The sequence below is a fragment of the Salvia hispanica genome, chromosome 4 (genome assembly GCF_029641045.1).
Source record: "Salvia hispanica isolate PSC_SH4W2 chromosome 4, Shi_PSC_v1, whole genome shotgun sequence".
NCBI classification, from domain to species: domain Eukaryota; kingdom Viridiplantae; phylum Streptophyta; class Magnoliopsida; order Lamiales; family Lamiaceae; genus Salvia; species Salvia hispanica.
The window spans coordinates 56,109,458-56,123,421 of record NC_142695.1 but is presented as its reverse complement, the minus strand read 5'-3'; the positions used below and the strand labels follow the sequence as shown (position 1 = coordinate 56,123,421).

The 13,964-nt window shown below is 37.0% G+C and overlaps 2 protein-coding genes and 1 pseudogene across 2 annotated transcripts; all 3 read right to left on the bottom strand.

Moving 5' to 3' along the window:
- Positions 1-2,707: 2,707 nt before the first annotated feature.
- Positions 2,708-3,514, bottom strand: LOC125198459 (putative F-box/LRR-repeat protein 22). The gene is made up of 2 exons (XM_089056941.1): positions 3,156-3,514; positions 2,708-3,047 (listed from the first exon to the last, which is right to left on the bottom strand). Exons 1-2 carry the CDS (start codon positions 3,512-3,514, stop codon positions 2,708-2,710), a joined length of 699 nt encoding a protein of 232 aa, XP_088913067.1.
- A 6,406-nt stretch (positions 3,515-9,920) lies between these two features.
- Positions 9,921-10,691, bottom strand: LOC148929579 (secreted RxLR effector protein 161 pseudogene; annotated as a pseudogene).
- Positions 10,692-12,613: 1,922 nt separating this feature from the next.
- LOC148929578 (uncharacterized) lies at positions 12,614-13,681 on the bottom strand. Its single transcript, XM_089056940.1, has one exon. It carries the CDS (start codon positions 13,679-13,681, stop codon positions 12,614-12,616), a length of 1,068 nt encoding a protein of 355 aa, XP_088913066.1.
- Between the last annotated feature and the right edge of the window lie 283 nt (positions 13,682-13,964).

Sequence of the window (13,964 nt, the reverse complement as noted above, 5' to 3'; positions counted from 1 at the left end):
TGATTATACATGTGTTGAATCATATGATCGAGTACAATCTATGACATTATGATATTTTTACGTCGGGACAACTAATATTTACAATGCTCTGTTTACAATCAATAGCTATTAAAAAATCTTTTTACATAGTCGTATGATCAAGTAAAACTTAGATCATTCTGGTATCATGTTTATGTTAAGACAAATGCTCCTTCCGATGCTCAATTTCACAATCAATAATTGTTAAAAAAATCTTTACGTGTTGCGTCTAGTTATGTTTTGCCATCATTCTCTTGAGGTCTCGGCACACTACTTATGGTTGGTGTAATTCCTTTTGTCTTGCGTCTAACTGTCGTTGTCCATTACTTAGTACACATGTTAAATTACATGATTATCCACTGTCTAATAGACATGTTGATATGTGTGTATCAATATAAGATTATTCAGTAATTAATATACTTGTTGATGCATACAATATGTTACAATCCAATATTCTTATAAAAACTATAAAGACATGAGATATCATATGTTCTTGTTGATAAAATGTTGGACACGTTATAAAATCTATATTAGATTTGATTATTACTTAGAAAGTAAGTATATTTGAACTAAGAGTTACTTAGAACAACAAGGTGCATGACATTTCCTTAATTTCAGATATTATATTTGAATGTACAAATGTATAACTGAACTTGTCGAAGCTCACTTATTCTAACAAGGTTCCACGTAGAATATGCTATCAAATTCACCTCGTTGTTGTTCGTGTATCTGCGCATTTTGGGTAACCGACTCCAATTAGATAATTTTTGTAATGTAAATATGGCATGCATAATAATAATAATACATTTTTCATATTGATGATTTTAATTATTCATGTATTTAAGGTAATTTGTGTAATTGTTTAAGTAAGGTAAATTAAATTCTTAATCGATTTAGAATTTTGACATAGGATTTTAATTATTCATGTATTTAAGGTAATTTTTGTAATTTTTTAAGTAAGGTAAATTAAATTCTAAATCGATTTAGAATTTGTGTAATTGTTTAAGTAAGGTAAATTAAATTCTTAATCGATTTAGAATTTTGACATAGGAGAGAGAATAATGCGGAGTCATGAAATATTAGATCGGGGAAAAATGTATTTTAATCTAAAATTTCATGTATTTTAATACTGCATGAATTAAAGTGGAAGTTTGAATCAATAATGGAATGTAGAAATGATGATTGAAGAATTTTTTTTATTAAGAGGCAATTTTTCATTAAATGGTATATGACGCATAAGTATGGTTGGCAAATTTCATTAAATGATATATGCCACTTCAGTGTGGAACTGTGGATGGCAAATTTCATTAAATGGTATATGCCGCATCAATTTGGATGGAAAATTGCATTAATTGCTACCAAATGTTTGTTAAATTTATTTTATAATAAAATAATTACTAAAGCTCAATATTTGATATCATTTAATATTTTCTTATCTGGAAGTTAGAAAATCAAATAAGGTTTCTTTTTAAGTTAATTTATTATTTTTCTATGTATTTTTTCTTATAACTTTTGAATTTAACTAATATCCACCCGTGCGATGCATGATTTACTTAATTTGTTGAAAACTTATTTTACATCATATTATCATTATATGAATTTGAAATATAATAATAAGAGATTGTGCACCATAAATGATATGATTAAATAAATCAAAAAATAAACAGACACAATAAATCAATAGCAGTAAGGTTAGGATAGTGCAAAGCGCAAGAGTGATTGACTTTATTTGTAAAAGTTACCGTATAAGTATAGAACAAAAACAAATACGGAATTAGTGAATTTTGAATGCCTCTGATTTGATCAAACCAACATTTGCACCCCTAAATAACCACATCCAGCTGTGGATCCGTGCGAGGTCAGCCGACCCCACCAACGGCCCTGGAGTTCTGCCGGAAAACACTCAAAACAACCTGAATTGCTCTTTAGATACAATGAATAATGGCCCCGATCTTTCATTTCATATAGATATGAGATATCAGCACGTGATTCGTTGTGAATGATGACTTTGATCTAAACTTATAAGTATAGCACAATATTGAAGATGATTTTCAAAGTCTATAAATTAACTTTTGTACAAGCTTTGTTATAATATGATTGATAAATTAGGTGAATTTGAAGGCCATGAAACATCAACATTTGCCCCAAGGGACAACCTGCCCAAACTATTCAACAAAAATAGATAGATACTCCCTCCGTCCCACATAATTTGACCCAGCATTCCATTTTGGACCGTCCCACATAATTTGACACACTTTCACTTTTACCATTTTTGGTAGTGGACTCCATATTCCACTAACTCATTCCTACTCATATTTTATTATAAAACTAATACTTTAGAAATAGGACTCACGTTCCACCAATTTTTTCAACTCACTTTCTATTAGATATCTTAAAAGTCGTGCAGGGTCAAAGTGTCCCAAATAGAGAACTAGAAATGTAGCCTGTAACAATCAAAATCCTAGGAGATCAAGTGATTCGAGGTGTGGGAAGCCATTGACAATCGTTTCCAAGGTAAATTAATAATATGATTCTAGAATCATAGTTCACCAACATGACATAAAAGTGAAAATGACTACAAAAACATATTGATCAAAATCTTTAAAATAAGCACCAATCAAAATCACAATCACAATCACATTGTCCTAGTGGAGGTTTATAAGCACTACCATCACACGCACTATCATACTCACATTCCCTTTTTTCCCACCAGCCGTGTAGAGACTCGGAGATGGCGCAGATTAGGCATGGTTTTATCAATTGCTACAACTTGTTGTGAATAATACTTAGAGTTGCTAGAGCTATTCGTGATTAATCTATATTCGGGGTTTGAAATCCAACGGTTGGTGCATGTGAGTGATTTCAATATTGGGCAAGCCAAGCCAATGGTTTCAAAATCTTCTGGACTGAAGTGAAACCCCGCGATAAGGTGCAACTCTTTCAATTGTGGGAGTTTTTTTAGTGCCTCAGTTACATCAGTCTTTGTTACATCATAGCTTTTGAGTGTAATGCGTCGAAGGTGACTTGATCTGTTAAAACAACAAATTAAAATATTGAGAACAAAATATAACATTAAAATCACACAAAAGGTAAAAGCAAACACATCACATGGAAAAGAATGATTATATATTATATACCGCTGAGCAAGGTAGTTTAGGAAGCCATCCATTTCAAAACAGGCAAGCTTTAGCTCGACCAATTGTCCCTCGCTGCGATCCACTGCAAAGCGGCAAATGCTCCAAAATCTGTCAGCTGAGCAATCGCAAAAGCTCCCAAGTTTGTGGGGCCCGCAACGGCAGATGTTCCTGGCCGTGTAACTTCGTTGTATCAGATTGATCATGCGCCACATGGCAGGGTTTTTGCAGAGTCTCCACCATGTACTGCACACTAGCTGCGCACCCATTACAATGTCTTCGGTGTCCAACCTTTGCAGGATATTCTCCATCAAATCGTCGGGCAGTTCGGTCCATGGCGGCGATGGTGGAAGCGCGGCCATGCTCAAATCTTCGATTTCTAGGATTGGGAATGAATTGAAGGAGTTTTTATAATGTTAATTTTCAATATAATCACAGTTACATCTCTACTGATACAGATCAATCAGCTTATAGATATGGTTTGGAAGAGATATGATATGGAAGATACAATATAATCGTCTTTCCTTCTCTTTTGCTATATTTTTTCAATATATTCATTCATGTTTTTATATTTAAAATATTCACAAACTGTGTTATTCTGATTTCTGACGACATTTTTCATTATTTGATATTGTATTAATTTAAGAACTAAGTATGATCTCTAGATCATGATCTAATTTTCACTTTAATTTAGTGTATTCTTTTGCTCTAATTTTCACCGATAAAGATAATTATACGCACAAAAGAAATACCGTTTTGACCAAAACGTTCCCACTTGTTCACAATTGCGTTGTATGGATATTTTAAAATGCAATTGTTCTAGGATGAGAAAAATATTGAATTAAGGTGACTACTTTTCAATCTACGGTTTAGAGGTTCAATTCTGCCTAATTTAGAGTCTACAAATTAACTTTTGTAAAAGCTTGTTATAATATGATTGATAAATTATATGGCCATGAAACCATCAACAGTTGCCCCTAGGGACAACCTGCCAAAACTATTAAGAAAAAAGTAGAATAGGAAAAACTAGAAATGTATCCAGTAGCATTAAAATCCTCAATCCTAATATTATTAATCATAATGCCGATTAGATTTTATTCATAACCCAACACAAATACCTGATATTGGAAGGCTGTATGAAACAGAGCCTCACATCTTTTATTTGATCATAACATCGTTCGACAACGCCCTCTTTTTTTTATCAAAACCACAGTATCCCACGAGATCAAGTGATTCGAAGTTAGGGCAGCCATCGGCAATCGCTTCCAGTCCCTTATCCCCCATCCGGAAATATTCAGAAAGTCGGAGATAGCACAGATTAGGCATGGTTTTACCAATTACTACAGCTCGTTGCAAAATTTTGGGATCCGTATAATACATAGAGTCGATAGTGCTAATCATGATTGATCTATTTTTGGGTTTTGAAATCCAACGGTTGGTGTATGTGAATGATTTCAATATTGGGCAAGCGAAGCCAATGGTTTCAAAATTTTGTGGACTGAAGCAAAGCCTCGATGCTAAGGTGCAACTCTTCCAATTGTGGGAGTTTTTTTAGTGCCTCAATTACAACAGTGTATCATAGTTGTTAAGTGTAAGGCGTCGAAGCTAACTTGATCTGTTAATTAAAATATAACAAATTGGACTAAAATTGGCCAACTTTCATGGTTTTTTTCGTTAGTTAAAAAATTACCGAATCTCACAAAAAGCTAAAGCAAACACATAAAATGGCGGAAGGGATCAGCTAATGCTTTTAGTAAGACATTTGGTGCTACACCAATAATAAATTAACACATGTATACTTTTTCAAAAAATGAAAAATAAATTAAATCCTATGTGGCATCTCTTCCTCCTCTCCCCTATAATTCAATATTCATTTCGTCTTTCCCCTGCAACTCCATATGCATCTACCTTACAAACTCTTGCAAAATTGAACTTCATTTTGGCATCTTCACCAAAAATAGGCAGAGTTTTTATCCAAAAACTCTACTGCCTTCATTTTGAACTTCACAAACTCATATTTGCCGTAGAAATTCTTCAAAAAGCCGAAGCTTTTATCCAAACCCGCCCCTTCCACCTCCTTCCCCTCCGGTATCGCCGCCTCATTCGGCTTCACGGAGCCGTGCCGCCGCATCAACACGGCTTTGATGTGCTTCGCCGGAGACGGCGGCGAAAACGGCCTCTTGAAAAACCTCCTCGGCGTGCCGCTCCATGGCGCCGGAGATCTCGCCGGAGACTTCTTGGAGAAGAGGTAATGAGCCGGGCTCGGGCTGTAGAAGGGGAAAAACGGAGACTTTTTCCTGCTTCGCCTTTTCCCTCGCTCTTGTTCTTCTCGAAGCTTCCAGAAGTTCCCATTCTCGCGGCTGTTCTTTGCCGGAACTTGGTGCTTATCGCTATTCTGATTTGGGTCATAATTATCACCAATTTCACCTGATGAATGGCAATTGAGCTCTTGAGAGGGTTTGGGTCTAGAAGTGCAAACTCCCATTTCCGTTTATACATACAAAATCTCTAACTTTTTTCTCTCATTCTCTTTATTAGTCCACATAGAGAGGCAGAGGTGGTGCTTTGGCTTTTTACCGGCGGCAATATGATGTTCAAAAGGTGGAGAGTTGTGGGGAAGATGAAATGAATGTTGAATTCAGTGGAGCGTGTGAGGTAAAGGGGAAAGAGATGCCACATAGAAATTTAATTTATTTTTCATTTTTTGAAAAAGTATACATGTGTTAATTTATTATTGGTGTAGCACCAAATGTCTTACTAAAAGCATTAGCTGATCCCTTCCGATAAACCGGGAAGAATGATATATATACCACTGAGCTATGTAGTTTAGGAAGCCATCCGCCTCAAAACCGGCAAGCTTTAGCTCGACCAATTGTCCCTCGCTACGATCCATTGCAAAGCGGTAAATGTTCCAAAATCTGTCAGCTGAGGAACGTCGGAGTTTGAGTTTAGTGTAATGATTGGAAATGTTCTTAGAATATTAATCTAAAAAGTAGAAGAACAAGTGCAAGAAAATCAACTTTTAGACAATGGGATGTAAATAGCTGGAAAAACAAACTCCAAATGTAAATAACAATGATAATAGGGGTATTGGCCATAAACTTAGAACAGTAATCTAAAAAGTAGAAGCACAAGTGCTAGAAAATGAACCTTGAATATCATCACAGCAAAAGTAACCATGAACAAATTCAGAATCACTATCATAGTTATCCATCCGTTCCATTATCCAATCCATAAAACTGATAGAGCCACAAATTGAAGTTCAGAGGCTTCACCTTAAATATATCTGCAGTTACAATGACCAAATCTAAATCATCGGGCAGCGTCTAATTAATGATGACTCGTGTCCATTGTCATGGATAACAAGTCACAAGATTAAAATAACTAGAATAGAAATTTTCGACAATCAAAAAATCCAGTAATGAAATCCACAAATCAAAAATCCGAAAGTGAAACTCACAAATCGAAATCGAAGCAATCCAATTTTCTTAAATTTTCTACCTCGAGTAAACCTATAAAAAAGTCATTCTACATTTGCTAAGTTTGAATCGTCTTAACTCAGTAATTTTTCTTATAGTATACTAATTGTCAAAGTGAGAACTCTTTTATTTGCTCATTACATCTTTTGTATAGAGCACTTGGTAGAAGACCAGGGCATTCCCCGAGATGAAGCAATTGAAGGTGGTGGCATCCATCGAGAATCGCTTCCAGTCCTTTATTCCCCAAACAAAAATATCCAGAAAGTCGGAGATGTCGCAAATTAGGCATGGTTTTTCCAATTGTTACAGCTTGTTGTGAAAATCCGATATCCTGGTAACACCTAGAGTAGGGCAGGTAATTCGGTCATCGGTTAGTCGGTTAACCGATGACCGAACCGATTAACACATTTCTCGGTTAACCGATAACCGACCTTGTCGGTTATCGATTCGGTTCGGTTCCAAAACTGGGCGTCTACTCCATTTTCCATTTGATAATCTACAGAGTATTTGCTGATATAAGGAATGGTGGGAACATGATCTTAGAGTGAAAATGAGTCATGGATTCAATCTTGCTCCAAGCTTTTGTCTATCTGGATGAATGAGCAATGTAGTTCTTCTTGTTCTAATTGTGATGGTTTCAAATGAATTTTTTCAATGTTGGAACTTTTCTTGAACTGCATTCTTGAGTTGATTTGGTGTTTTTAGTTTTCTGTTGGTAGGTTTTGTATTGGTAAAAGGTATTGGTTGGTTGTAGCCTGTTTGGTATGGTAAAAAGGGCTTTGTATATTGTGTATGTAATATTGCAATGTATAATTGGAAATGACATCTTTGTTCAGTTTAGTGTTGTTTGAGTAGTTTTTTTAAATATTTTAATTTTTGGACTGAGTCAGATTGTAAACTTTTTTATTTCTTTGGATTAAGCAAATCATAAATAGGCTATTTTTATTTTTTTTATTTCTAATACAAAGTACATACATTATTCTTTCTACATATTGTAATACCAAAAACGCAATGTAGCGCAAGTGGTGGCTAGGGTGGGAATTTTTCGTATGCAATGTCTAAGGATCGATACCTATGAATTGCAAAAAAATTTTTTATTAAAATTCGGTTCCGGTTCGGTTAACTGCAACCGAACCGAGGCCAATTCGGTTTCGGTTCTAACCGAACCGACCGAATTATCATCCCTGTCCTAGAGTTTCTAGCCGTGATTAATCTATATTCGTCGTGTGAACGGTTGGTGTGTGAGAGTGATTTCAATAATGGGCAAGCAAAGCCAATGGTTTCAAAATCTTCTGCACTGATGCGAAGCTTCGTGATAAGGTGCAACTCTTTCAATTGTGGGAGTTTCTTTAGTGCCTCACTTACATCAGTCATTGTTGTATAATTGGTTTTGAGTGTAAGGCGTCGAAGCTGACTTGATCTGTCAAAAGAATAAATTAAACTAAATCACACAAAAAGGTAATGCAAACACATCAGATGGAATGAATGATTATTATATTATATACCGCTGAGCTATGTAGTTTAGCAAGCCATCCACTTCAAAACTATCAAGCTTTAGCTCGACCAATTGTCCCTCGCTACGATCCATCGCAAAGCGGCAAATGTTCCAAAATCTGTCAGCTGCGGAATCGCAAAAGCGCCCAAATCTGCGGGACCAGCAACGGCAATTGTTGCTGGCCGTGCAACTTCGTTGTATCAGATTGATCACGCTCCACATGGCGGGATTTTTGCAGACTGTCCACCATGTACTGCACACTAGCATCGCATTGATAATTATCTCCTCAGCATCCAACCTTTGCAGGATATTCGCCGTCAAATCATCGGGCAGTTCGGTCCATGGCGCAGCTGTGGATGGTTCAGTGCATATTGTTAGGTTCAGTGCATATTGTTGTCAATGAATTGAAGGAATTTAGATTGTTAGGTTTCCTTGTTATGTGGAATCAGTTAGCAGATTTCGTGATTAATAAGAAACAGCAGGGTTAATTAAATTAATTTAAACATTGGAACTTATTTGATTATTTAATTGATTCATTAATAATGAATTGATGATTATTAGTTCGGCAATATAGAATTTTATAATGTTAAATTCGAACACAACGGTAAATGCAAAGAACTAAAGCAATTGCCTTTTTGGTCAATACGGTAATTTTTTGTGGGTATACATCTTTATCAGTGAAAATTAGAGCAAAAGAATATACAAAATCAATATTGAATCACCCAAATTAACATTATAAAATCAATTTTACTGAACAAATAATAATCAATTTATTATTAATCACGATATTAATTAAATAATCTCTGTCATTAACTTACTATTAATTAACTAATTCATTAATTAATTAATCATCGATTCTCTTTAAAGTTAAAAATACGAGGAAACCCTAAAGTTAATAATCGATTCTCTCTGTATGCACTGCAAAGGCGAAAATCATGGCAGCCCTAATTAACAAAAAATCAATGCTTTTCAGCAACGCCGCCGCCTCCTCCTCAGCCGCGCCGCCATGGCTCGAACTGCCCGATTATTTGACGGAGAATATCCTGCAAAGGCTGCCCGTTCCAGAGATACTGACGAGTGCGCAGCTAGTGTGTACTACATGGTGGAGAGTGATCAAAAATCCCACGATGTGGCGCGTTATTCTAATAACACAAAACCTAAACCTAGGTTAGTTCTGCCTATGTCAAACTAATTTAAATCATCAGCTTTTAGAAATTGATGCAAGAAATTGCAAAAACTAATATTTTGGCATGTCGATTGATAGTGTTGGATATTTGACACATAAAATATAGAAACACTCAACAAAGATGAAATATGGAGGATAAATATTTATAGGTTTCTCACAAAAGGATTACAAAATACAATCAAAGTGCTTCAGCACTACAAAGCTTTCTTCTCTCTTTCTCACTTGAGCTACGACTCTTTTCTCTCCAACTCACTTACTTTTTTTCTTTCTTGATTGATTTTACAATGAACTACAACTACCTATTTATATATTTGAAAGATAATAAAGTAGTCAACTATGTATGGCTAACTATTATACACATACATGCTACGTCACCTCCTCATAATCATTCTAAGAGACAATTTACTTAGCCATGAAAAGATTAAAGATTGATCACTCATCCCACCGCCATGTGACGTAGAGAGATTGTGGCCTTCTCTTAAGCCATGAAGAAACAAAATTTCATCCACATATGATAAGTAGGTGATGCACCTACTTCATCACTTCCACCGAGCCTTTTCTTTATATTGAAGTAATTGAGTTTAATAACTCAACATCCTCCCTTAAGCTCAATTCTTCAAGGTCTTCATGTCGAGCATAAATTTCAATCTTCTAAACACATCTTGCTTTAGTGGCTTCGTAAATATGTCTGCAATTTGATCCTGGGACTTGCAGTACACTAACTCCACATCATTTTGGTTCACGTGCTCCCGAATAAAATGATAACGAGTATCAATATGCTTACTTCTTTCGTGGAACACCGGATTTTTCGCAAGTGCTATTGCAGACTTATTATCAACAAATATCTCTGTCGGGCCTTGTTGCGCGAATCCCAGAAAACTTAGTAAATTTCTCAACCAAATGCAATGGCACACCGTTGAACTTGCTGCAACATACTCAGCTTCACATGTTGAGAGTGTCACTATAGCTTGCTTCTTTGATGACCAGGTAAAGACGGCATCTCCAATATAAAAACAGTAGCCGGTAGTGCTCTTTCTTTCATCTAAGTCTCTTCCCCAATCGCTATCCAAATAACCAATGAGCTTAACTTCTTGATTAGAGGGATAAAGTATACCTTCATTCAGCGTACCTTTAATATAGCGCAAAATCCTCTTGGATGCATTCAAATGAGACTGTGACGGCGTTTCCATGTACCTGCTAATTAGTCCAACTCCATAGAGAATATCGGGCCTAGTGCACGTTAGATATCGTAGACTTCCAACCAGACTTTTGAAGTAAGTTGGATCTACCTCTGCTTCACCATCATGCTTCCTCAATTCTTGACCAATCTCCACGGAAGTATTAACGGGATTGCAAGACTCCATTTTGAACTTCTCCAAGATTTGTTTTGCAAATGAACTCTGAGAGATAAATATCCCATCTTCCTTTTGCACTACCTCAATTCCCAGAAAATGTGCCATCAAGCCAATGTCCGTCATCTCAAACTCCTTGATCATGCTCTTCTTGAATTTATGAAACATTGCTTCACAATTTCCAGTAAAAACTAGATCATCAACATATAGGCAAACAAACAACATGTTACCTTTAGCATCTTTCTTCAAGTATAGAGCATGTTCATATGGGCACTTCTCAAAACCATTCCTCAGAAAATATTCATTGATTCTGGAATTCCAGGCGCGAGGTGCTTGCTTGAGCCCGTACAAAGCTTTCTTCAATCTGTAGACTTTATTTTCGGCTCCTCGTTTCACATAACCTTCAGGTTGCTCCACGTAAATTTCTTCTTCAAGAAATCCATTTAGAAATGCAGACTTCACATCAAGCTGATAGATCTTCCAATTGTGTTGAGCGGCTAGTGAGATAAACATTCTGATCGTCTCAAGACGAGCAACGGGAGCAAGCAAATACTTCACTATAATCGATTCCAGCCTTCTTCTTGTATCCTTTCGCCACCAACCTCGCCTTGTACCTTTGCACTTCACCGTTGGCATTTTTCTTTGTTTTGAACACCCATTTCACACCAATTGCTTTTCGGCCTTCTGGCAATGTCGTCAATGACCAAGTATCATTTTTCTCAATCGCATTGATTTCCTCGTCCATTGCAATCTTCCATTTCCTATCTTGTGCAGCATCTGCATAAGCAACTGGATCAGCATCCATAAAAAAACAAATAAGATTCACATTTTCCTCTCCAGCTCCATCAACTTCTTCAGAGCTTCATATATATCATTCAGATTGCACATTCTTCTTGGCCTTCCGACTGGACCTTGAGATGATGTTGGTGAATGCTTCTTCTTGTTGATCAGGTACAATATCCGACGAGCTTGCATCTTTCTTATCCTCCCAGCTCCATGTTTGATCTTCTTCAAACATCACATCGCGACTTATGATCACCTTCTTTGTAAGTGGGTTATACAATTTGTAACCCATTACTCGATCTCCATATCCCACGAAGATACACTTCTCACCTTTCTCATCAAGCTTGATTCTTCGAGCTTTAGGAATTTTGGCACAAGCAATGCAGCCAAAAACTCTCAAGTGCGCAATACTGGGCTTGAACGAACTCCATGCTTCTTCAGGCGTCATGTTGCGAACACTTTTGGTTGGACATCGATTCAAGAGATACACTGCTGTTGCGACAGCTTCAGCCCAGAATTCTCGAGGTAAGTCCTTCCCTTTCATCATACTTCTCGCCATATCAAGAATTGTTCGGTTCTTCCTTTCAGCAACACCATTCAGTGAGGAGTATATGGAGGACTAAGCTGGTGAATGATTCCATGCTCCTTGCAAAACTTTTCGAACAGATCGGATGTGAACTCGCCACCTTGGTCGGATCTGAGAACTTTAATATAGTGCCCACTCTGTCTTTCAACAAGAATTTTGAACTCTTTGAAAATATCAATCACCTCAGATTTTCTTTTCAAGATATATACCCATGTCTTTCTGGAATAATCATCAATGAAAGTCAAAAAAATACTGATTACCTCCATTAGAAACAGGCTTCAGAGGACCGCATACGTCTGTATGAACGATCTGCAACGGGCGTGATGCTTTCCATCTCATTTCTTAGAGAAGCTTAGCCTATGATGTTTGCCAAGTATGCAACCTTCGCAAACTTCTTCAGGATGATCAATATGCGGCAAACCTTTCACCATATTCTTTGTGGAAAGAAGCTTTAAACCACCAAAATTTAGATGTCCAAGACGCAAATGCCATAACCAAGATTCATCTTTAACAATGGAATTCATGCACTTCAACATATCATGTTTCATATTCAATGCAAATAATCTATTTTTGGACATCTTCACACAGGCAACCAAATTACCACGAGCATCATTGATAGTAAGGCGGGAATTCTTGAAACATCAAATCCTTTCTCCAGCAATTGACCAAGACTCAAAATATTGCTTTTCATGGCAGGCACATAATAGACGTCATATATAAAACCATGATTTCCATTCTTCAACTTAATCAAGATATTACCTTTTCCTTGCACCGCAACTTTTGAGGAATCTCCAAAGGTCACGTCCCCATAGGATGTCTCCTTTAGCTCCACGAAGAGTTCCTTGTTCCCGCACATGTGGTTACTCGCTCCAATATCCAAGTACCACGTGCTACACTGATCACCTTCAAGTCCTTTGTGAATAAAAAGAGAGGTTGAAGTTACCTGCTCATTATCATCTCCACCATCGGCATAATTGACTTGTTGATTGGTCCTGGTATTTTTGGCTATTGGACACTCATAACTGTAATGCCCGAATTCGTGACAAGTATAGCACTCGATATTTGCTTTATCAAACCCTTCTCGATTGTAGGTTTGAGAATAACCGCCTCTATACTGACCTCTTCCTCGTCCTCGCTGTCCATAAGAATTTTGACCTCTGCCTCGATAGGTGAAATTCTGTCGTCCTCCCTCGTTTTGATAATTCTGGCCTCGTCCTTCTTGATTTAAGTAATTCTGTCCACGTCCTCCTTCATACTGGTAATTCTGGCCGCGTCCTCCTCGGCCACGATAGCCTCGACCTCGGCCTCGATCTCGGTTGTATCCACCACGTGATGTCCCAGGCGCAAACTTCTTGTCTTCTTGGATTGACATCTTTGCTTGTAGCATATGCTCAAGTGACGGAGTGGTCTTTTTCTTCATGCGTTGCTCATGGACTTCGAAGCTGCTCTGCAACTGGTCGATAGACATGGTGTTGAGATCTTTTGATTCTTCGATAGCAGCAACGACGTGCTCAAATTTCGACGTCAAGGAACGAAGAATTTTCTCAATAACACGAACATCTTCAATGTTCTCCCCTTGCCTTTTCATTTGATTTATAATAACTAATGTTCTTGTGAAATAGTCTGAAATGCTCTCCGTTTCAGACATGGTCAAACTTTCAAACTCACCACGTAGGATCTGCAGTCGAACTCGTATCGCCTTATCAACGCCGGTTAAAGCATTCTTCAGAATCTCCCAGGCTTGTTTCGACGTGGTGGCTGCACTTACTTTCTCAAACGTGGTTTCATCAATACCTGTTGGGACTACCGCAGCGGAAGACACGGAAATCAAACAGGTCCTAGACGGATCTATTTAGGTGATTATGCATTCAACTCCAATTTCATGCAATTAAACATAGATCTATAGATATAACATCAAATAAACACATAAT